This window comes from Littorina saxatilis, linkage group LG12 (genome assembly GCF_037325665.1).
Source record: "Littorina saxatilis isolate snail1 linkage group LG12, US_GU_Lsax_2.0, whole genome shotgun sequence".
Classification (NCBI taxonomy): Eukaryota; Metazoa; Mollusca; class Gastropoda; order Littorinimorpha; family Littorinidae; genus Littorina; species Littorina saxatilis.
Genome location: NC_090256.1, coordinates 4948839 through 4970610, shown reverse-complemented (window position 1 = coordinate 4970610; position 21772 = coordinate 4948839). Strand labels below are relative to the sequence as shown.

Sequence of the window (21772 nt, the reverse complement as noted above, 5' to 3'; positions counted from 1 at the left end):
TAATTATGTGATATTCATAAAATAGACCACGTCCAACTGCGAAACTGTATACCGGAAGTGATCGTCTGTACTGTTTCCGAGATGACTTCTGCTTGTGGATACTTCGCAGAATTTTTGTGTAATGTTCTATATTTGATTGCATTGATTTATCATTCATGTAAGACAGCTTTAAGTGTAAACAGTGGACATTTTTAAAACGGTTGGATTCACTCGATTTTTGTTACACAGCAGTTTTAGATTGACAGTAAAATAATGCAGTCATGATAAACACATTTATTATGTCTGTGCCAGCATTGAGCATGTCTGCTACTGATAGCTTTTCAATATATATATATATACTCTTAGCAGTCAGTGGAAGCGTAATTAATCCTATGACTGCATATATCGAATGGCATTTCTTTGTGGTACCAGAGCAAAATCAGACCAACAGTATCTTGTTCTATAATGAAAATGTAGACTTTGTTGTACCAACAGTTATATCTTTAATTCAAATTGTTCTAAATGTAGACTTTGTCGTACTACGTACTACATCATATTAATTGTCCATTAATGATAATTTAGAGTTCTGTGATACAAAACGTGCTCTTATCCAATGTCATTTTCAATGACAGGAATGTGAGTCTGTGAGACGGTGCAACAATGAGTACTTCAGATCCACAGCCAGGAAAAGAAAAGCCCCATCTACTCAGAAAAGCTTCAAACCAGAAAATGGCTCTGAAAGAAAAGATAGTCCAGATCTATGAAGCTTTCTTCCAGGTAGAGTATTGTACCAAAAACAAGCAGCAAACAAACAAACAAATAAAATCAAGTGTTTGGTAGATACTCAATTAGTGTCAATATTATATTGAATATATGTTGTTTTTTTCTGTCCTAGCCACTAGCTGCTGTTTCATACAATAGAAAGAAAGAATGGGGGTGGGGATGTTGCAATACATAATGAACCCTGTATAGAGTAAGCACACAAAAGTGAATTAAGCTGATTCAAATAACATTAACAATAAGGCACAAAAAAAAAATTGTCTGTTTCTGGTCACCCGACCGACCCTAAATTTCGGCGCCGACCCTAAACTTTTTTTTTCCAAACTCAAAATTTTTTTGTTGTTGTTTTGGTGGTAAAGGACAGGGTGAGAAAATGAACAACAAAAACGTGTGAAAACGAAAGTCCGCTGACGATTTGTAAATGTGTTGAGTGTCTTGTCTCTATGTAGAGTGAATCCAGTCTCTTTGCGCGATTTTTAAAGTTAGTTTTATTGGTCTACATTTGGGGTAAAAAAAAAAAAATCAAAAAAATCCCTACCTACTGACCCTATTGTTTTTAGCCATGTTACCAGAAAAGGACAATTTTTTTTTTTTTGCCTAAGAATAACTAGAGCTCCTTCATCTGCACTCTTTCGTCACAGTCTAGCTCTACTCTAGCTGACCTCGTGTGCATTATGCTTGTCAGGTTCTGAACTAAAAGTTCAAATTCACCAACACAGCTACAACAGATAAGGTATAAACAGACATGCAGACATTTATACATGTACATTTTTAATCTCTTTGTAATACATCCTCGAATCTTTAACACAGCAGGGTTTCATTTACTAGTGCACCTTGCGCCAATAGGCGCATTAAATCTGAAAATGTCCCATCACAATTCCCTTCAGTGCGTCAAAGGGCGCATTGAGATTACCTACCACTACGCCACAAAATTTACACTTGACATTGATTACACACACACACACACACACACACACACACACATGGATAATAGGGGCTAATTTGGCACCATATATATTGCACCATTTTGCATCTTTGGTCAAAAACGCGTACAGGCCTCTTTGGCGTTTCTTGCCTTCGACTGTCCCATCGGAATTTGGTTGAGGGGGACAAAAGTCCCATCGCCTTTTTCTTCCAGGTTAAACCCTGACACAGTATAACTATAAATTGCACATGATTATAGAGGCCATGCTGAAATTTACTCATTCCCAACCAGGTAAACAACTTTAACAAGCAAACATGCAATCAACAAACAAGGCTGGTTTTTTTTATCTTCAGAAATCTTACGGTTGCCGTTATAACTTTTAAAAAATGGATTACTTATGCCTTCATCAATTACCAGGTTTACCAAAATGGTTTTCTTCTGTTTAGGGAGAAGATCCTTCATATGGCAATCCCAACTTTTGGGATGAACTTTTCTTGTTGAAAGTAAGTTTCAAAATTGGATGTGTGTGTGTGTGTGCGCGCTTGCTTATATTGCATTGCAATTTGGCCAGAATTTGGGCTCCTGAGTTGTTTGCCGTGAGGAGAGAAGGCTGCGTATGTTATCTTAGTAAAGGGGGGCTCACTAATAGAGTTTTAAAACCGTAGAATGGCTGTGAAACTGAAAGTGAGATTTTTTCAGAGAATGAGGTGTCTATGGAGTGGAGCTCGAATTGGAATAGAACACTGTTGTATTTACTTTTTCTGGAGAAACTCAATGACCCAACAGTACTTTCATCGCTCTAGGCGGAATATGCTGGCTACTTGCACCAAGTGACTTGGAATAATAGGCCGTGAAAAGTAGGATATATGCTCCGAAATGGCTGCGATCTGCTGGCCGATGTGAATGCGTGACGTATTGTGTAAAAAAATTCCATCTCACACGGCATAAATAAATCCCTGCACTATAAATATAAATTGCATAACAAAAACAATCCCTGCGCTTAGAACTGTACCCACGGAATACGCGCGATATAAGCCTCATATTAAAGTTACCTTGCTTAGCAATCCATGGAAGCACCCATTTTTTATCTTTCATTTCCTCTTTATTTGTTCTCTCCCTCCTCCAGAATAATTGCAATTGCAGTTTCCACAGTTTCTCTCATGCGCTCGGTGTTGTCAAGTCATCATGACTAATATGCATCTCGCTCAGAGAAAGAATGTTATTAAAAGTAAAGTCACGATTGGAGAATGCATGTGAGAACAGAATCAGGTCATATTTCTCCACTTGTAAAAGTTGTATTTCACACATAACGTGTGAGCCCCCTTTAACTTATATATATTTCAGTGAAATCCATTTATTTTTAACTCTGCTATTGCTACAGTCGTGTTATTTATACTTTGTGTTGAACAAAGTGTACCACATGGAATTCTGAAACAGCCAAAGTTTGAATTGAACTTCTCAACTTACATACAATACTTGTTAATTTGTGATGCCAAAAATGAAAACTTTCCCCAGAAGTTCATAATAAGCGTTGTAACTGTATATTTGCCGGTTTGAATGTAGGAACAGTGTTGTAGATTGTTAAATTATTACTGTTTCATTCCTCCTGTCACAGGTGAACACAACTTTTCTTGAAACTGAGATTGAAAAGCTAAATGGAGAAGGCTTGGTGAATATGAAGGTGAGTACAGTTGTACAGTAAAACCTGTCAAATAAGGACACCCTTGGGACCAGACAAAAGTGTCCTTATTCTGCAGGTGTCCTTTTTAGACAGGTGCAAGTAAACGCGACAAAGTCAAGTTGAGAGAGAGAGAGAGAGAGAGTACTGCACATGTACATGTACATTTATAAAAAAAAACAGAAGCTGTTTAGATTAAATAGAGAAACATTTAATATTGACTGTTGTAAAACAAGTTTAAAAACTTGTGATAATGCATGTTTCAGCTACTAGGTACTGCCCTGCCTTTGATCTGGCCGCACACACAGATTTCCACTCTGTTAAACTCGGTCACTGACCCCGATGCAGGAAGTGTTTCCTCTCTCAGATATGACAGGGGAACCACCTCTCATGGCAAAAACTGGGTCATTGACCCCTGGGAAGAAGGTCGTGTCTTTTAACAAGGCCACCCAGCTATCACAATGCCTTTGATCTGGCCGCACACACTTATTGTGGACCCAAAATACGTGTCCGCGTCCGTAATGCCGAGGTGGCCGTAACGTACAGGTGTTTTACAGTGTAAAGCAGTCCGTGCCGAGACTGACTGTCCGTATTCTGCGAGTGTCCGCTAAGTCCAGTGACCGTATTTGACAGTTTTCACTGTACATCTTGCTTAGTGTAACAAAAAGCATCTGGAGGCACAGTAATTGATTTTCAGCACAATCTTTTCAATGTGTGTGAGTGAATGTATGTGTGTTAACCATTTTTATATTTAGTCAAGTTTTGACTAAATATTTTAACATCGAGGGGGAATCGAAACGAGGGTATGGTGTATGTGCGTCTGTCTGTGTGTGTGTGTGTGTGTGTAGAGCGATTCAGACTAAACTACTGGACCGATCTTTACGAAATTTGACATGAGAGTTCCTGGGTATGAAATGCCCGAACGTTTTTTTCATTTTTTTGATAAATGTCTTTGATGACGTCATATCCGGCTTTTCGTGAAAGTTGAGGCGGCACTGTCACGCCCTCATTTTTCAACCAAATTGGTTGAAATTTTGGTCAAGTAATCTTCGACGAAGCCCGGGGTTCGGTATTGCATTTCAGCTTGGTGGCTTAAAAATTAATTAATGACTTTGGTCATTAAAAATCGGAAAATTGTAAAAAAAAATAAAAATTTATAAAACGATCCAAATTTACGTTTATCTTAATCTCCATCATTTTCTGATTCCAAAAACATATAAATATGTTATATTCGGATTCAAAACAAGCTCTGAAAATTAAATATATAAAAATTATTATCAAAATTAAATTGTCCAAATCAATTTAAAAACACTTTCATCTTATTCCTTGTCGGTTCCTGATTCCAAAAACATATAGATATGATATGTTTGGATTAAAAACACGCTCAGAAAGTTAAAACAAAGAGAGGTACAGAAAAGCGTGCTATCCTTCTTAGCGCAACTACTACCCCGCTCTTCTTGTCAATTTCACTGCCTTTGCCATGAGCGGTGGACTGACGATGCTACGAGTATACGGTCTTGCTGAAAAATGGCAGCTACTTGACTAAATATTGTATTTTCGCCTTACGCGACTTGTTATTTGTAGAATTATAGTGCTAGATACATATTGTACTGTATAACAGTGTGGAAGAATAATAAGGTACCACTACCAATATTCAATTAATAAATTCAACGAAATGAAGATGTTCCTAAACAGTATAATGCATTACTAAGGATTAGTCTGTGTGTGTTCTTTCATTGAAAATCTGTGTGATTGAAATTTTGCAGCTCATGTGTATGTTTCTTTCATCAGGACAACTTCAACCTTCTTTTCTTCCGTGCTACAGAGTGTTTAAAGCAGGAGAATCCGATCCGAGTTGTTAATGCTATGCAGGTAATTCTTGTTTTTATCTCTACAAACAAACTGTCTTTAGATTTTTGAAAGGCATGACTTGATGATACGTGGAAGAAGATAATAATATCAGAACGCTACCCAGGCAGAACCTCTCATGTTTCTTATCATGTTAAGTAAACCTGTGCATACGAGCACATGCTCAGTTTGTCATGCATCTGAACTGAGAAACTAAGCTGCTGTTAAGTTTCCGTAGGGTTCTTGTTTGTGACATTGATTGTCATCTAACATTCATTCGTTATAGAAACAATATTTACTGCACATTCAGTAATGTGCACACTTTCATCATTAAATTGGCTCAAGAAAGCTTTGATTTTTATGTTAAATTTTTTGAATTAATTAAAATAGTTTAAAGGGATGTTTATGTGCATCTTTGTTCATTCAGACACTCTGTGCACTGGTGCGAGGGATATTTCGCAAGAGCCATGGCAGTTGCGGTTTTGATGTCATCAACCTGTTAGTGGGATTTGACTCGGCAGAGACTGTGATGCAGGTGAGAGAAAAGTTAAATAGTGTTATGAGGGAGGTAAGAAATCCCCTGAAATGCTGCAGACAAAATTATTAGACTAGAGTAAAAAATCTGTTTAATGACCGTCTGTTTCAATACCACCACTGCTTAAAGACCGTCTGTTTCAATACCACCACTGTTTAAAGACCGTCTGTTTCAATACCACCACTGTTTAAAGACCGTCTGTTTCAATACCACCACTGTTTAACGACCATCTGTTTCAATACCACCACTGTTTAAAGACCGTCTGTTTCAAAACCACCACTGTTTAAAGACCGTCTGTTTCAATACCACTGTTTAAAGACCGTCTGTTTCAAAACCACCACTGTTTAAAGACCGTCTGTTTCAATACCACCACTGTTTAAAGACAGTCTGTTTCAAAACCACCACTGTTTAAAGACCGTCTGTTTCAATACCACTGTTTAAAGACCGTCTGTTTCAAAACCACCACTGTTTAAAGACCGTCTGTTTCAATACCACCACTGTTTAAAGACCGTCTGTTTTAATACCACCACTGTTTAAAGACCGTCTGTTTCAATACCACCACTGTTTAAAGACCGTCTGCTTCAATACCACCACTGTTTTAAGACCTTGTTTCACACAATTTTCCCTTCATTAAATCTGTGAAATTACCTCTGTTTAAGACTCCCCCCTTTATAAGACCTTTTTTGTTGTTGTTGATTTTTGGAGGTTGTAAATGTAAAATAGAGGTTTGACTGTATTTAAAGGCATATGTACGCGCTCCCGTGTTTACAAAGTGTAGTTTGCCCATAATCGATGTCAAACGCACCATAAGACCATATAATGACGATATGTCACCATGCGCGGACCATAATACATGCATTACAGCTTGTTCTAGCCTCTGAAAAAGTGAGGATGTCAACAAAGCCGCGGTGTTAGCTCCCTTGCATCAACGTTACATGTGTTGCCAAATCTATAAATAGGACGATCCAGATCAAAATGAAAATTAACATATCTCAACATTGAAGGGGTCCTAGACCACAATATTTTGCAGGGAACTTAATTTAGCATGTCTCCAGCTGTTGGTAAAGCAATTAGCGTGTATAGTCATCGAGTACATATGCCTTTAATGACAAGTGGTAGACATTTTGACTACAACAAAAAACAAGCCTTGAGCTTGGATTGAAATAGTGTCAGGGAAGCACAAGAATCAGAAGAAGTCAGCACACCATGTTGGGGTAGACGTGGCTTCTTGCAGAGTAACTGTTATCAACATGCCATTAATGCTGTACTGGTATAAAATAATATAGATGCTGATACCTTCGGTACTGAGTGTCTAGTAAACGTTACACACTGAGGCTTTGATTTCCAGACCTTGGTGGAGTGTCTGAATGCCTTCTTGACTGGGGATCATCCTTCTGGGTTGAAACTTCTCACCTTAAAGTTCCTGCTGATTTTGATCACAGTGAGTATTCAATACATTGTTTTGTGCACACAACATATGTTATTCTTGCAAAATGATTGAAACCCGTGAACAAACTGCATTGAAGAATAAATGAAATTAGGACTTGCTTATCAAAGTAATAATGATGACATTGTATTGTTCCACATCCATGTAAACAGGTTAATTTGCACAATACAAACAGTCAAACATGTACCCACCTTAATGCAAGCAATCAAGTATGCAGGCATTCACACATTCACCTGTACACAGAAGCATACACACATGTTTGCAGACAGAGAGATCGAGGCACATCGTCAAGTCAAACACATACAGTAATGAAAATAATCATGGACTCACAGAAGCTGTGATGGAATGAATAATACAAATAAAAATAAAAATTAAAAGAAGAAAACAGAGTAGTTTTTCAGCTAATATGAACATTTACAAAAGGTAAACCATTTGGTTAACAGCTGACTTTAAAATTCTTTTAAGGAAAAACAAATGTATGACCGTAATGATAAAGGATGCGCAAAGAACACTAGGGCTTTTGTTTCTATACATATCTTGTCCTCATTTTCAGGCCACAGATAATGTCAGCCAGAATACTCTTCTGGAATACGTCATGATGAACAGTGTGTTCGAGGCTGTTGTACAGGTATGCATTTTGTGTCTCTGTCGAGGGTCAATGTTTGCCTATGAGTGCGTATGAATATAGTGATTGACATTGCTACAATCATCACTGCTTTGGATGTAAATGAACCCCTTTAGAGAAAATAATGCTGTCTATATATAGACATTCCTTATGATATTTCTTTTTGTCAAGTTATTTTAATGTGAGGTCATTTTTTGTCAAGTTATTTTAATGTGAGGTCATTTTTAGCAAAACTGTTCAAGATGTATATATGTATATATATATTTCTGTACTGCAGTCTAAGTTCACCATACACTTCAGATTAGATTACAATGCACTTCTGTCACTACATGTGTATAATAGATGTGGTGACTGATGATAACTGTGAGAGTGTCCAACTTTGTGGGCAAAGGAGGAGTACAGTGGGAACTCTATTTTAAGCCCCCCCCCCCCCCCCCCCCCCCCCCCCTTCTCTTTAAGACCCTGCTTTCTCTGCATGATTGTCTGTTCATAACATCTATAGATTTATCTCCATTTTAAAATAAGACTTGATCCTCTTCTGATTTTCTCAGATTTGTGGGTGGTCTTAAACGGGGTGGGGGTGCAGATCAAACACCTATTCTCAGGGGCAGTATTCATTTGTTCACCAGCTTGTTTAAATAACTGTTTTGAGATGTAATTGCATGATGCTATGATGATTTCTGTGTTTCATGAACAGATTTTAGGACACCCTACCCAGAGACAACTCCTTGGGCATGATGCCGCCCTTGTGCTGACACTTTTGGTGCAGTACAGAAAATATGAGGTCAGTGAAAACGTAGTTTCTTCTCATTGGCAGTAGTAGTGTATGGTATCTGTTCACTGACATTTTCTTTGGGGGATGATGTTGCTTGTACAATGTTCGTTCATGCAAGACTAAGCTTTTTTGATACAGAAGGTATAATGATTGTCAACAATTTAGCTTAGTGCTATTCTTATGTGACTCCATGAAACGTAAGGCTTACAATTGTTTGAAAATATGGAGTTTTAGGCCTGATTGCTTGTGTTCTTTTGCCTTTGTGCTGCTTTGCCTTGTTTGTGTGAATCGAAGCATTTTTTCCATCTGAAGGACTGCTGGCTGATTTATATTGTAAACATATGTTTCAGTCTGCAAATCCTTACGTTGTCAAGCTGTCAATACTGGATGATGAACTCGCGCTGACGGTATGTGCAACAAATATTTTTGTTCACAGAGAGAGAGAGAGAGAGAGAGAGAGAGAGAGAGAGAGAGAGAGAGAGAGAGAGAGAGAGACAGAGACAGAGACAGAGACAGAGAGAGAGAGAGAGAGAGAGTATAAATGTATGGTGAGTTTGTTGTTAAGAATTATTTTGAATGCTTGTGTTTTTCTTTGCAGGGATATGCACAAGTTATATCTGTCCTCTTGGCTGACTTCAACCGGTTGGTATAATTTTTGCTTCTGGAAGTACTTTTGCACCATTCAGAGTATGACTGATTTCATTCATTGTTCATAAGGCTGTAATCATTCACCATTTTGATGGTTGAAATTCCTTGACGCAAGATATTTCTATATTTCCAAGCTATTATTTTGGTCATGGTATTAATGTCAAGGACCCAGTTTGTCCAGGAATGTCAGTTTTAGGAGGCATTCCCCTGTTTGATATGAAAGTTTCTGTCTCCAGAAATAGTCTTGTCAGAGCGTTTAAGATTTTGCTTTCTACCAAAGTTAATTACATGAACAAAATAAATGAAAAAATAAATGCAATTTAGATTTAATTTTAAGCCTGTCGTGCTGTTTTGAGTTTTGTTGGTTTGTGTTTCAGTTGTGCTTACTTATTTTCCTTTTCTCCCTCAGAGAATATGAAAAACAAAGCACAGAAGTCCATACCGGAGGATGGTTTTCAGCTCTTGCCAGCATGGTAATGCTTCCAGAACACTTGGATTGGGGGGGGGGGGGGGGGGGGGTATTTACGAATGGTGTGTTCCAGGAAACATGTTAAAGTGTAACACCACATACATACATACATGCATGTGCGCACATACATAATGGTTGCAACATGTATAACCTAACTGGCACTTTTGTATTCCCCCTCCTCCCCCCCTTTCCAAAGTGTTTAACCCCTTGACTGTTGTAATACACATGGGATATGCAGCCAGTTTAGTTTAGCAGTATTTGTTCATCATACAAGTGCTCACTGGAATTCCAACTAAAGGGAAACAACCGGTAGCTGGCACTTGCTCTATGAGCTGGTTTTAACTATTACTTCCCTTTCATATGACCATGACCATTTTGTGAGAAAAGTGTATTGCATCACTGTGGTTAGGATTTTATTTTATTTGTTCTCTTCCTTCTATCAGTCCGATTATGATATTGAAACACGGTTAGACAGGTATGAGGCAGTATCACTTTCATGGGGAATGTATTTCGTGTTGTTTTGTTAATAGTTGGTTATTGTAGTATTGAAGATTACTTTCAATTCAGGATCAGATGGGTAGGTGCCTGTGCGTAACAGAAAGGTTAGCACTATCATGCAAATGGCATGAGTCCCCATTCATCATATGCTTGAACCGAAAGGATCAATTGTTCTGTGGTTCGAAAACACACAGGATACATTGAAGCATGTGAGAGTTTCATGGTGCCTTGATGTGCATGTGAAAAAAAGATAGTTTTATACAAACAGCTGTGTCAGGTTTATGGTTTGTTCGTAGCAGTCAAATTGGATTGCTTTTTTAAAAATTGTTGTGAAATTACTATCAACTGATATTAACACCTGAGTCAAAGCTTACTTGATGTATGTCACAAAAGCACACTTCAGGGTGAGCTGCAACAAGAAAAAGTGGTTCATTGAGAGGAGAAGATGCTTGCCTAATTCGGCTTGCACAGTTTCCTCTCCCTGTTTCTTGATACATTTCTCTTTTTTTCTCTCTCATCTGATTGAAAGAGTTAGACGAGATTGGTATGAGTTTCATATGTGCACGCATGTTCAGCTATGTTTTCTTTAACTTGACTGTGTGTGGGTGAGTTACCTCCCTTGATGACTGGGCAAATTGATTATTTCCTTTCTCAGCTTATGGTCTCTGGTTTAGAAACAATTTTCACATTTTTTTGTTTTGTTTTTGAAGTGTTTAACAAAAAAAATCAATTGATTGTTTTAGATAGAGCCTAGTGGTTAATTTCTGTAAAAGCAGAGATGGTTCAAAAAGTTTTCTGAACAAGAGTGTTTTTTCATGAAACCTGCAAATATGCTGCGTGTGATGAAATTCACGTAAAAGCCCTTGAGATGACAGGATTGAAGATTTTTTGTGTTTAGGAGTGATATGCGCATGATTAAGCTTTAGTTAATTGAATGTTTTGTTTGTAATTTTGAGTTTACATTTTTTTTTCACAGGTGGGAAACATGTTTGTTCCTGAAGAAAGGCAAATCGAGTTGGTGAGGTATGTACATGCAGTGTTTTTGTCACAGACATAATAATAATGATATAATGATGATAATAACTGTAACAACAGGATGGTAATGATCATACATGTAATGAAAACAGCATCAGAGCATACGAGCAAAAGAACAGTTATTTCATCAAAAACACAAAGTTTGTTCACATGAAAGAGCCATAGAGAGCTAGTGTCTGTTCCTGAGAGAGAGAGAGAGAGAGAGAGAGAGAGAGAGAGAGAGAGAGAGAGAGAGAGAGAGAGAGAGAGAGAGAGAGAGAGAGAGAGAGAGAGAGAGAGAGAGAGAGAGAGAGAGAACAACAATTCTTTATTTAACGAGGGTAATAGAGTAAGCAGTGATCTGCTTTTTTACATCTGGCCCTTGCCCTAAAGAGGGACTAGTCTAAAATTGCTAAAGAATAAGCAAGTAAAGAAAACTACTGCTACATGATTATAATAAAATGAAAGTAAGAACATATAATCAATTTACATACAAAGAGAGAGAGAGAGAGAGAGAGAGAGAGAGAGAGAGAGAGAGAGAGAGAGAGAGAGAGAGAGAGAGAGAGAGAGAGAGAGAGAGAGAGAGAGAGAGAGAGAGAGAGAGAGAGAGAGAGAGAGAGAGAGAGAGAGCATCTGTCTGTAAGTATCTATAATGACTAGCATGCTGTTGTCTCCCTTTGACCAGTTCATTGTATCTGCGGTACCTATGTACTATCGTGGTTCAATGTTTGGATCAGTCATGCGCACTGATACTTCCCGACAGGGAGCCTGCCATGTGTTCACCGAATAAACCGTTGCACCTCACCCTTCTTGTGTTCGTTGGTTTTGTCCGCATAACAACCCCAAGACATTACAGTATCCATTTTCAAATCTGCTTTCCCTTCCTGTCACAGGGCAAAAGACTCTCTTCTGCTGGCATTGTATGAAGCAATTCATCTCAACAGAAATTTCATCACAGCATTAACACATGTAAGTATTAAAACACTGTGTGTGTGTGTAGAGCGATTCAGAGCAAACTGCTGGACCGATCTTCCTGAAATGTTTCATGAGAGTTCCTGGGTATGATATCCCCAGACGTTTTTTTCATTTTTTTGATAATTCTGGAACATTTATTTCCAATCATTGGGAAAATAAAAACCAATTAATGTTGAGATAGAGATTTTTGTGTCATGCTTCAAGGAGAGCAAGAATAAAGAAAGATCAGAAAAATCGGCCATTTAAGAATTATGCAGATGTTAACATTTTATCCTTTTTGATTCCTGATATAAAACATTAGCAGTCTATTTGCTTTGGGTGTTATTTTTTATCCTAAATCAGTTGAGTTTGATATGACATTTTACTATTAAATGTTGTTAATCATAAAAAAATTTAATTGTTTCTTTTTACATTTAGTCAAGTTTTGACTAAATGTTTTAACATGGAGGAGGGAATCGAGACGAGGGTCGTGGTGTGTGTGTGTGTGTGTGTGTGTGTGTGTGTGTGTGTGTGTGTGTGTGTGTGAAGAGCGATTCAGAGTAAACTACAGGACCGATCTTCCTGAAATTTTTCATGAGAGTTCCTGGGTTTGATATCCCCAGACGTTTGTTTCATTTTTTCGATAACTGTCTTTGATGACGTCATATCCGGCATTTTGTAAAGGTTGAGGCGGCACTGTCACACCCTCATTTTTCAATAAAATTGATTGACATTTTGGCCAAGCAAATCTTCGACGAAGGCCGGACTTTGGTATTACATTTCAGCTTGGAGGCTTAAAAATTAATTGATGACTTTGGTCATTAAAAATCCGAAAATTGTAATTAAAATCTTTTTTTGTATAAAATGATCCAAAGTTACATTTATTGTATTCTTCATCATTTTCTGATTCCAAAAACATATAAATATGTTATATTTGGATTAAAAACAAGCTCTGAAAATTAAAAATATAAAAACTATGATTAAAATTAAATTTCCGATATCGATTTAAAAACAATTTCATCTTATTCCTTGTCCGTTCCTGATTCCAAAAACATATAGATATGATATGTTTGGATTAAAAACACGTTCAGAGAGTTAAAAAGAATAGAGATATAGAAAAGCGTGCTATCCTCCTCAGCGCAACCGCAACTGCGCTTTTCTGGATTGTTAATTTCACTGCCTTTGCCACGAGCGGTGGACAGACGATGCTACGAGTGTACGGTCTTGCGGAAAAAATGCAATGCGCTCAGTTTCATTCTGTGAGTTCGACTGAGCTTGACTAAATGTTGTATTTTCGCCTTAAGCGACTTGTTTATGATTCTAATTGTTTCAGTCTCACACACCCTCCACCCCAGCTACTCCTCCATCCTCCCCAAGCCCTCCCTCCTCTCCAGGGGCCGATCCAACCAGTGAGTTTCAGCATTTTCTCTTGTCGTGGACTGTATCCTAGGATAGCATTTGTCATGAATTTTTGTTTCGTTAAATGTTGTGTTTTCTTGAAAGGAGATGTCTCACAAGAGAAGTTACAAACAAACAAACCATTGACATTGAGTAGAGTGAAATTCTACCAGTTAATTTGTCATCAATTTTTCAGCACATTGATTTCAATTGTACTCTCCACAGCAGAAGCTGCCTTTGCTCAGAACAGATGAAATAATATGCCTGGTTTCATGATTGTCAATATTACAGGCAACCCCAAAGAACCGCCTCCTCTGACCCTGGAAACAGCCAGCGCTTCGCACCCTACCAGTCTGCTGGTCACCTTTCTACAGTACAGCTCCATCGTCATCCAAGACACAAAAGGTCTGTCATGCAGTGACCAGTGGCTGGTGGTAGTCAGCTGTCTTTCTTGTGCAGCTTAATCTTGCTTTATGTGAGTTAGGTTAGTGTGGTGTGACAAACCTCAGACTATTGATAACAACTGACTCATTGACTCATAGATAGAAATTTTTTTTTTTTAGCTACATTCTTGTGCTAAAGTGTGAAAATAGTGCACTTGATGTAAAAAGTAATGCCAGCTTAGCTGCATGATTGGAAGTGAAATATGAAAATAATAGTCAAAATGAGATTTATAAATAAATAAATTTGACAGTTGTTTGTTTTCGTTGAGACTGTAGTTACGCCTTGTGTCTGTGCAATGTGAATTTCATTTGTCAGGCCTCTCTGTTTATGTTTCTTTTTCTTCTGAGGCTGGCTAAAGTATCAGTGTGTAAATATGTGTTTCAGATTCCATACGATACAACAATGCCAAACTGTGTTTCATCATCCTGACTTGCATATCAGAGGTTTGTTATTCCTGTGTTTGCCTCGTGTTTGGAAATATGTTAATCTTATATCTGTCTTCCTAGTTATTTAGTGGTTGGCTGTGTAAGGTAAATGAGCCTCAGCGTATTAAATTAACACAATGATGCCTGTAACAGAATCATAACACCAGGAAATGATCAGCCAATTTTTGTCATTTCTCAGTGGTAGTCAAATCTGACAGGTACTTTAAATCTGCCAGTAATTCCTATGCTTTACAATAAATTTTGTATATGATTTTACATTTTAAAGTAAACATTTTTAAGACCGGTGCTCAATCTAATTTGTTTCAAACACTTTTCCAGGACCAGTATGCAAACTCCCTGATGCATGACGCTAACATGACCTTCAGGGTTCCGCTTCACAGAATGGTCAGTAACACAACAGATTTTGTGTTTGCAATCAACATTTAAAAAAAAATCAAAACTGAGCTTGATTTTAATCCAAACATAACATATCTATATGTTTTTGGAATCAGGAACCGTCAAGTAGTAAATTGTTTTCAAATCGATAATCAAAATTTAATTTTTAACATAATTTTCACATTTTTAATTTTCAGAGCTTGTTTTTAAACCGAATATAACATATTCATATGTTTTTGGAATCATAAAATAATGAAGAATAAGATAACATTATTTTTGGATTGATGTTAAACAATAATTTTAATTACAATTTTCAGATTTTTAATGACCAAACTCATTAATGAAATTTTAAGCCTCCCAAGCTGAAATGCAATACCAAATTCCGGCCTTTGTTGAAGATAGCTTTAGTAAAATTTCAATCAATTTTGTTAAAAAATGAGGGCGTTCTTCTTCTTCTTCTTCTGCGTTCGTGGGCTGAAACTCCCTCGTACACTCGTGTTTTTTTGTACGAGTAGAATTTTACGTGTATCACCGTTTTTACCCCACCATTTAGGCAGCCTTACGCCGCTTTCGGAGGAAGCATGCTGGGTATTTTTGTGTTTCTATAACCCACCGAACTCTGACATGGATTACAGGATCTTTTTCGTGCGCACTTGGTCTTGTGCTTGCGTGTACACACGGGGGTGTTCGGACACCGAGGAGAGTCTGAACACAAAGTTGACTCTGAGAAATAAATCTCTCGCCGAACGTGGGAACGAACTCACGCTGACAGCGGCCAACTGGATACAAATCCAGCGCGCTACCGACTGAGCTACATCCCCGCCCAAAATGAGGGTGTAACAGTGCCGCCTCAAATTTCACGAAAAGCCGGATATGACGTCATCAGAGACATTTATCCCCAAAAAAGAAAAAAACGTCCTGGGGATATTATCTGGAAGAACGTTTATGTAAAGTTTCGTGAAGTTTCGCCTAGTAGTTTCCTCTGAATCGAACTACACGCACATACACAAATACATACATACACGGTACACCACGACCCATTATTCCCCATCTATGTTAAATCTTGACTAAATGTAATGAGAATGTGTTTTCTCCTTCATCAAGAAAGAAGCTATAGGTTAATAGCCATTGGAGGGTCTGTATTGACGCAGTAATGATTCTGCATACAAAATGAATCTATCTTTTGCTGTTCTTTGTTTTGATCTTTTCACAGCAAAAGTGTTTGTATCAGGCTTCTTTTATGCAGAGGATTTCAATCAGTTTCTCACAGTCTACAGTGCAATGACGTGACAGTGAAGCACTCTTAATAGACTATGTTCTGAAATAAATATCAGGGTTTAAAACCCTGTGGAAGACTTGCATTCCTTGAACATGAGTTAAGTTGTACTCACATTGATAGCATCACAGGTAAACAATAAGCTTGGTGTGCTTGTTTTCAAAAGAAAAGACTTCATATTTAGTGTTTGCTGCATTTTGGCATTTTGTTCTTTGCAATGCTGTTGGCATGTTTACAGCTTGACTCACCTAACAGGATTACATCTCTTCCACAGCATGTAATTTAGCTTTGAGAGTTATTACCAGAAAATGTCAATTGGACATTATAGTTAGGTCCAGATCCTTACTCCCGTGACCATTCTCTGGCTGCAAAGGTTTGACGATTGATTTGACTTCTACGGACCCTTTAGAACAAAATTAGACCCCCCTACACCTTCGAAAAATGCTGGCATTTTTCACCAGAGGCCAAAATCCAAGATGGCCGCCAGCGCTATCTGGAAAAATCAAGTTTTGAACCAAAGCACCTAGAATTATGTACAAAGACACTTTTTCGGGTGAGTTGACGACGAGGATTCCGATTCTGATATTAGTTTGACGTTACGACATCATTTGGCCCTAATAATTTAAGATGGCCACCATCCAGTAGAGCGAAAACGTAACTTTTGTCCTTCAAGCAAACATCCTCCATAAGGATCTATTGCAGTAAAGCAATTGTTGAATGCATGACAAGAGAACTTAGTACACTTCTAAATAACCTCTGTATAATAACTGTAACATGAACAGTTTTCAGTTGAAACCAATTACAAACTGTCAATAATAATCGTTTTACTCTGAAAATGGCACTTTTTCGGCCCTTTCTTTGGACAAAGATCAGTTGATACACATTTAGAAGTCACCAATTGTGCTTTTATGTCCTTCCTTTCAGTGCTATGAAATCGATGAATCAATATGACATTGGTGAGATAAATTAGTCCGAATCAGAGCATGCTGCCTCGCTAGATTCTGAATCGTCATATTCCAATGCATTCTCCCTCCTCTGTACATCATCATCATCATCATCATCTTCCTCATTGCTCTCATCTTCCTCGCTCTCTTCAGCTGGCCCTTGTGCAGGTAGGTGCATAGGTAGGTGTATCGGGAGAGCAGGTTGCGTGTGGCGGACAGGGCAACAGCGACCACCCACCAGCTCCCAGCCGTTTCCAAGTGGCGTGGGGTGGTTCTTCAGGAAGGGATGACGCACTAGATATGCCAAGTAGTTTGCACGGAGGCAGTGTTGGCGTAGGCTGTCTGCATCTGGAGGCAGACGGATGAATGCTTTGTTTTTCAGTGCCTTCCACTTTGCTGCACGGGCCTCAGCCATGGTGCTACTCTTGTTGTCGTCATAGATTGCATGTCGCGTGAATTGGAAGAGCTCCTCTAGCACCTCCTCCACAGGGTCAAGGCTATCTCCGCACTTCAAGAGTTGCCGTCGGGCCACAGCGCTCTTTGCAACCCGGTCAAACACTGACGTCTTACCCTTGCCGTAGAAACCTGAGTTGGCATCACAGTCTGTCATACGGTGAAGCTGCACAATACAGTCTGCCATCTCGTCAGTCACCAGGCCACGGCAGAAGACCGTCTCCTGCTTCCTCTTGATGCAGAGGATTCCTGGCAGCTGCTGTGAGATGACTGCAGCCGCGACATAGGCATCCGTATCAGCGGCATCAATGACAACAGGGCCACTGTAACCTGATTCGCGCAGAACTGCATATGTGGAAAAGAGGACAGTGTCAGCCTCAGACTGCTCAAAGCTGTAGTTCTCCAATGGTTGCTGGGTTGACAAGTTGGTGCAGTGGGGGCCAACAGAGTAGGCAATCTCTGCATCAACACTCTGTGCAAAGTCTCTCAGGTAGTCACATATAAGCTTTTGTAGCCGCTCCTTGTTGCTGACACTAGTACTACACAGCAGCGTTTTGAACGCGTGGGCAGAGGGGAAGGGGTCGCTCAATTTCATGTAGGTGTTGGGGACATGTGCTTGACCCTGTACCCGCAGGTCTCGCTCATCATCTTTGGTTGAGTATGTTGCGTTGTACGGGTCGTTCACACATATAATACGTTCAGCATGACCATGACGGGCAATGATGATGGATGACACCTTGTGGGCGTAGTCTGACCACGTGTATGGGGTACCATCTTGCGTCTGTCGATCCTCTGTTGATGGCGTTGCCATCCTCCAGATCATGCCCATGTCGATGAGAGCGATGTAGGGATCCTGCAGTTCTACAGGTTGCAGAGAGAGCCTGTGGATGAGCTTGCTCTTTTGTGTCTTCCTGTATGTGCCGTTTGGGTTGAATAAGGCCACACACTCCTCGACAACACGATGTTCCAACAACTCAGAGAGGTCCACAAGTTGACTGACCTCAACCAGGTTGATTACTGCCTTGAGAGCGCTCCGCTCCATCTCAGCAGCTCTCGCCTTGAGTTCCTCCCCGGGCTTCTCCAAGTCGGGCATCTTGGCAAACGTCAAGCGTTTGCTCAGAGGGACGGGTGCATGGAGGGAGGTATTCTTACTGAACACCCTCTCTCGCAAGAAGCTGGTCAGCTTTTCCTCCCCTGCAGCATGGGCTGACTTGAAATCCGCAACCAGCTCATCAGAGGCAGGCATGGCTGACTGTAGCATGCGGAGGGTGGGTGAGGAAGGGTCAAACGGAAATGAGTCAAACTCATGCATGCATGCGACCGAGCTGGTGGGTGGTCGCTGTTGCCCTGTCCGCCACACGCAACCTGCTCTCCCGATACACCTACCTATGCACCTACCTGCACAAGGGCCAGCTGAAGAGAGCGAGGAAGATGAGAGCAATGAGGAAGATGATGATGATGTACAGAGGAGGGAGAATGCATTGGAATATGACGATTCAGAATCTAGCAAGGCAGCATGCTCTGATTCGGACTAATTTATCTCACCAATGTCATATTGATTCATCGATTTCATAGCACTGAAAGGAAGGACATAAAAGCACAATTGGTGACTTCTAAATGTGTATCAACTGATCTTTGTCCAAAGAAAGGGCCGAAAAAGTGCCATTTTCAGAGTAAAACGATTATTATTGACAGTTTGTAATTGGTTTCAACTGAAAACTGTTCATGTTACAGTTATTATACAGAGGTTATTTAGAAGTGTACTAAGTTCTCTTGTCATGCATTCAACAATTGCTTTACTGCAATAGATCCTTATGGAGGATGTTTGCTTGAAGGACAAAAGTTACGTTCTCGCTCTACTGGATGGTGGCCATCTTAAATTATTAGGGCCAAATGATGTCGTAACGTCAAACTAATTTCAGAATCGGAATCCTCGTCGTCAACTCACCCGAAAAAGTGTCTTTGTACATAATTCTAGGTGCTTTGGTTCAAAACTTGATTTTTCCAGATAGCGCTGGCGGCCATCTTGGATTTTGGCCTCTGGTGAAAAATGCCAGCATTTTTCGAAGGTGTAGGGGGGTCTAATTTTGTTCTAAAGGGTCCGTAGAAGTCAAATCAATCGTCAAACCTTTGCAGCCAGAGAATGGTCACGGGAGTAAGGATCTGGACCTAACTATTATGTTTTTTAATTGCAGCCCATGCGCCACAGAAAAGCAAAGGTAGAAATCAGTCCTCCCCTTCGACCACTCGTCTGTTCATTGTTAGGTGAGTGCGAAAAAAACTTGATTATTCAAGAGGGGGAACTGACAGTGTGACACTGATGCTATATACCGTACTTTCCGGGTGACAAGGCGCTACAGCGCATAAGGCGTGTCACAATCCGATGGGAGGATTTTCACGTGTCCGGCTCTTTCAAGATTGAATCTCGAATTTTGTTAATGTTGTCTAGGGTATGATTATTTGGCGGCTGTTCGCTTTTATAGTTAGTGATATGCGTGGTTCCTTTTAACTTAATTGAACGATAGACAGACTCAAAGTCAAAGGTATCGACAGAAAGAATAAACACTGGAAGCAACTGGACGAACACAACTACAATGAGTGAAAAACGGCTTTAATTTTGGTTACTCATCTTCATGCATCGACGTACTCGGCACTACAGGTCAAGGATCAGGCGTGAGAGGTTTGATCTTGCCGAAATGAGCGACTGTAAGCTCTCGGAGTGTTTATACACGGCGTCGGTGATGAAGATGATGTCTTTAAAGTTTAATGTCTTGACGATGAGTTCAACGGTGATGATGATGTCCTTGATGATGTGACGAACGATGTTGAGGATGCCCTTGATGTCTTCGACGATGAGGTGAATGACGATGATGATGCCCTGGATATCTCGGCGATGGGTGAACGGTGATATCAGTTCTTTAACACGGTTCCATCTCTCTCTCAGTTGGCGTCCGATTCATCTCCAGCTTGCATCTACACGAGCGTCTAACCAGCATCTAAACAGCATCTAAACCTGTCGATCAAAGTGAAAACAACATGTTATCATCAGCTTTATGAGCCTAACATCTATCTAATCATTCTGACCGTTACTTACAACCAATGGAATTTTGGATTTCGTCCAACTGCTTCGCCTTTGAAACACACAAAACAGATGAACGTAGGGATGAAAATGTGCCGCTCTACTTCTGAAATGAAGAACGATATTATTACTTCCCTTTTTCCTACTTTAGCAGTTTCTTACCTGCATAATTCAGGTTTGTGATGAAATATAACTCCCGAAAAAAAGCTTGAATTGTTCTCCAAAATGGAACGAGAATCAACTGATCTTGGTGAATGGACTCAAAGTAAAACTCTACGCTACGAATATAGGCCTTCGCACGTGTCTCAAAACAATTCAATAAAACAACTCTTCCATACATCTTTTAACGCGAAGTACAAAAGACAAATATCTCAAGTCTTTATTGATAGAAATCATCGTATGAATTTGCAAATCTAATAATCTTTCATACGGTGTAAGCGTAGAGATCTATCATAACCATTTCCAACCTCGTGTTTTCCTCTGTGTCATTCTTCCTTTTTGACGTCACGCTTTTGACGTCATCTCTCTTTACGGCGTTCCGTCTCGCAAGGAAATGACTTAAGGGTGTCACCCATGGAAATAAAATCCAATGTTACTATAATGCGTAACACACGCCCTTGGAAAGGAAGATTTTATATAATCTATGAACATGCATAATAGTTACATTGATACTATATGTGTATAACATTCTACTAATTGTTCCCGTGGATCTATGATCAGAATTCCCTTCACAATCAGGTAGTATCTCTGAGTTGTGACGACCATTGCCATGGTCTCCCTCAGTTCATGGTAGCACGGCTGAGGTAGTCTGCTCCAATGTTGTCTTTGCCGGGAATGATCTTCACGGTGAAGACGTACGGTTGAAGTTGCAATGCCCAGCGCATCAGTCTGGCATTGGTTGGTTTCATCCGCTGTAGATACTGAAGAGGTTGATGGTCCGTCTCCAGTATGAAATGTCTTCCGTAGAGATAACGCTCAAATTTCTGGATTCCCCAGACGGTCGCTAAGCATTCTTTCTCTACGGTGGCATATTTCTGTTCTGTCTCTGACAGCTTCTTGCTGGCATACGCGATCGGCTGCAGACCTTCTCCCTTGTCTTGAAGTAGAACAGCTCCCATTCCTTTGTCTGAAGCATCAGTTCTGAGGATGTATGGGAGTGTATGGTCTGGCATCTGGATGATC

At 39.6% G+C, this 21772-nt stretch overlaps 1 protein-coding gene and 1 non-coding gene across 2 annotated transcripts in view; one reads left to right on the top strand and one right to left on the bottom strand.

The window, feature by feature from the left end:
- Window positions 1–64: 64 nt before the first annotated feature.
- Window positions 65–21772, top strand: part of LOC138981109 (armadillo-like helical domain-containing protein 3) — a 45086-nt gene continuing 23378 nt past the window's right edge. The window contains exons 1-19 of the mRNA XM_070353945.1: window positions 65–118; window positions 612–756; window positions 2131–2187; window positions 3300–3365; window positions 5154–5234; window positions 5638–5745; window positions 7094–7186; window positions 7746–7820; window positions 8515–8601; window positions 8943–8999; window positions 9191–9234; window positions 9650–9713; window positions 11184–11230; window positions 12115–12190; window positions 13509–13584; window positions 13865–13978; window positions 14402–14460; window positions 14782–14847; window positions 19707–19776. Coding sequence (XP_070210046.1) covers window positions 640–756; window positions 2131–2187; window positions 3300–3365; window positions 5154–5234; window positions 5638–5745; window positions 7094–7186; window positions 7746–7820; window positions 8515–8601; window positions 8943–8999; window positions 9191–9234; window positions 9650–9713; window positions 11184–11230; window positions 12115–12190; window positions 13509–13584; window positions 13865–13978; window positions 14402–14460; window positions 14782–14847; window positions 19707–19776 — 1357 coding nt within the window. The 5' untranslated portion in view covers window positions 65–118; window positions 612–639. The remainder of the gene's footprint in view (window positions 119–611; window positions 757–2130; window positions 2188–3299; window positions 3366–5153; window positions 5235–5637; window positions 5746–7093; window positions 7187–7745; window positions 7821–8514; window positions 8602–8942; window positions 9000–9190; window positions 9235–9649; window positions 9714–11183; window positions 11231–12114; window positions 12191–13508; window positions 13585–13864; window positions 13979–14401; window positions 14461–14781; window positions 14848–19706; window positions 19777–21772) is intronic.
- On the bottom strand, window positions 10277–10372 carry LOC138983401 (small nucleolar RNA U13). Its single transcript, XR_011461137.1, has one exon. It is a non-coding gene; the product is annotated as a small nucleolar RNA U13 (small nucleolar RNA).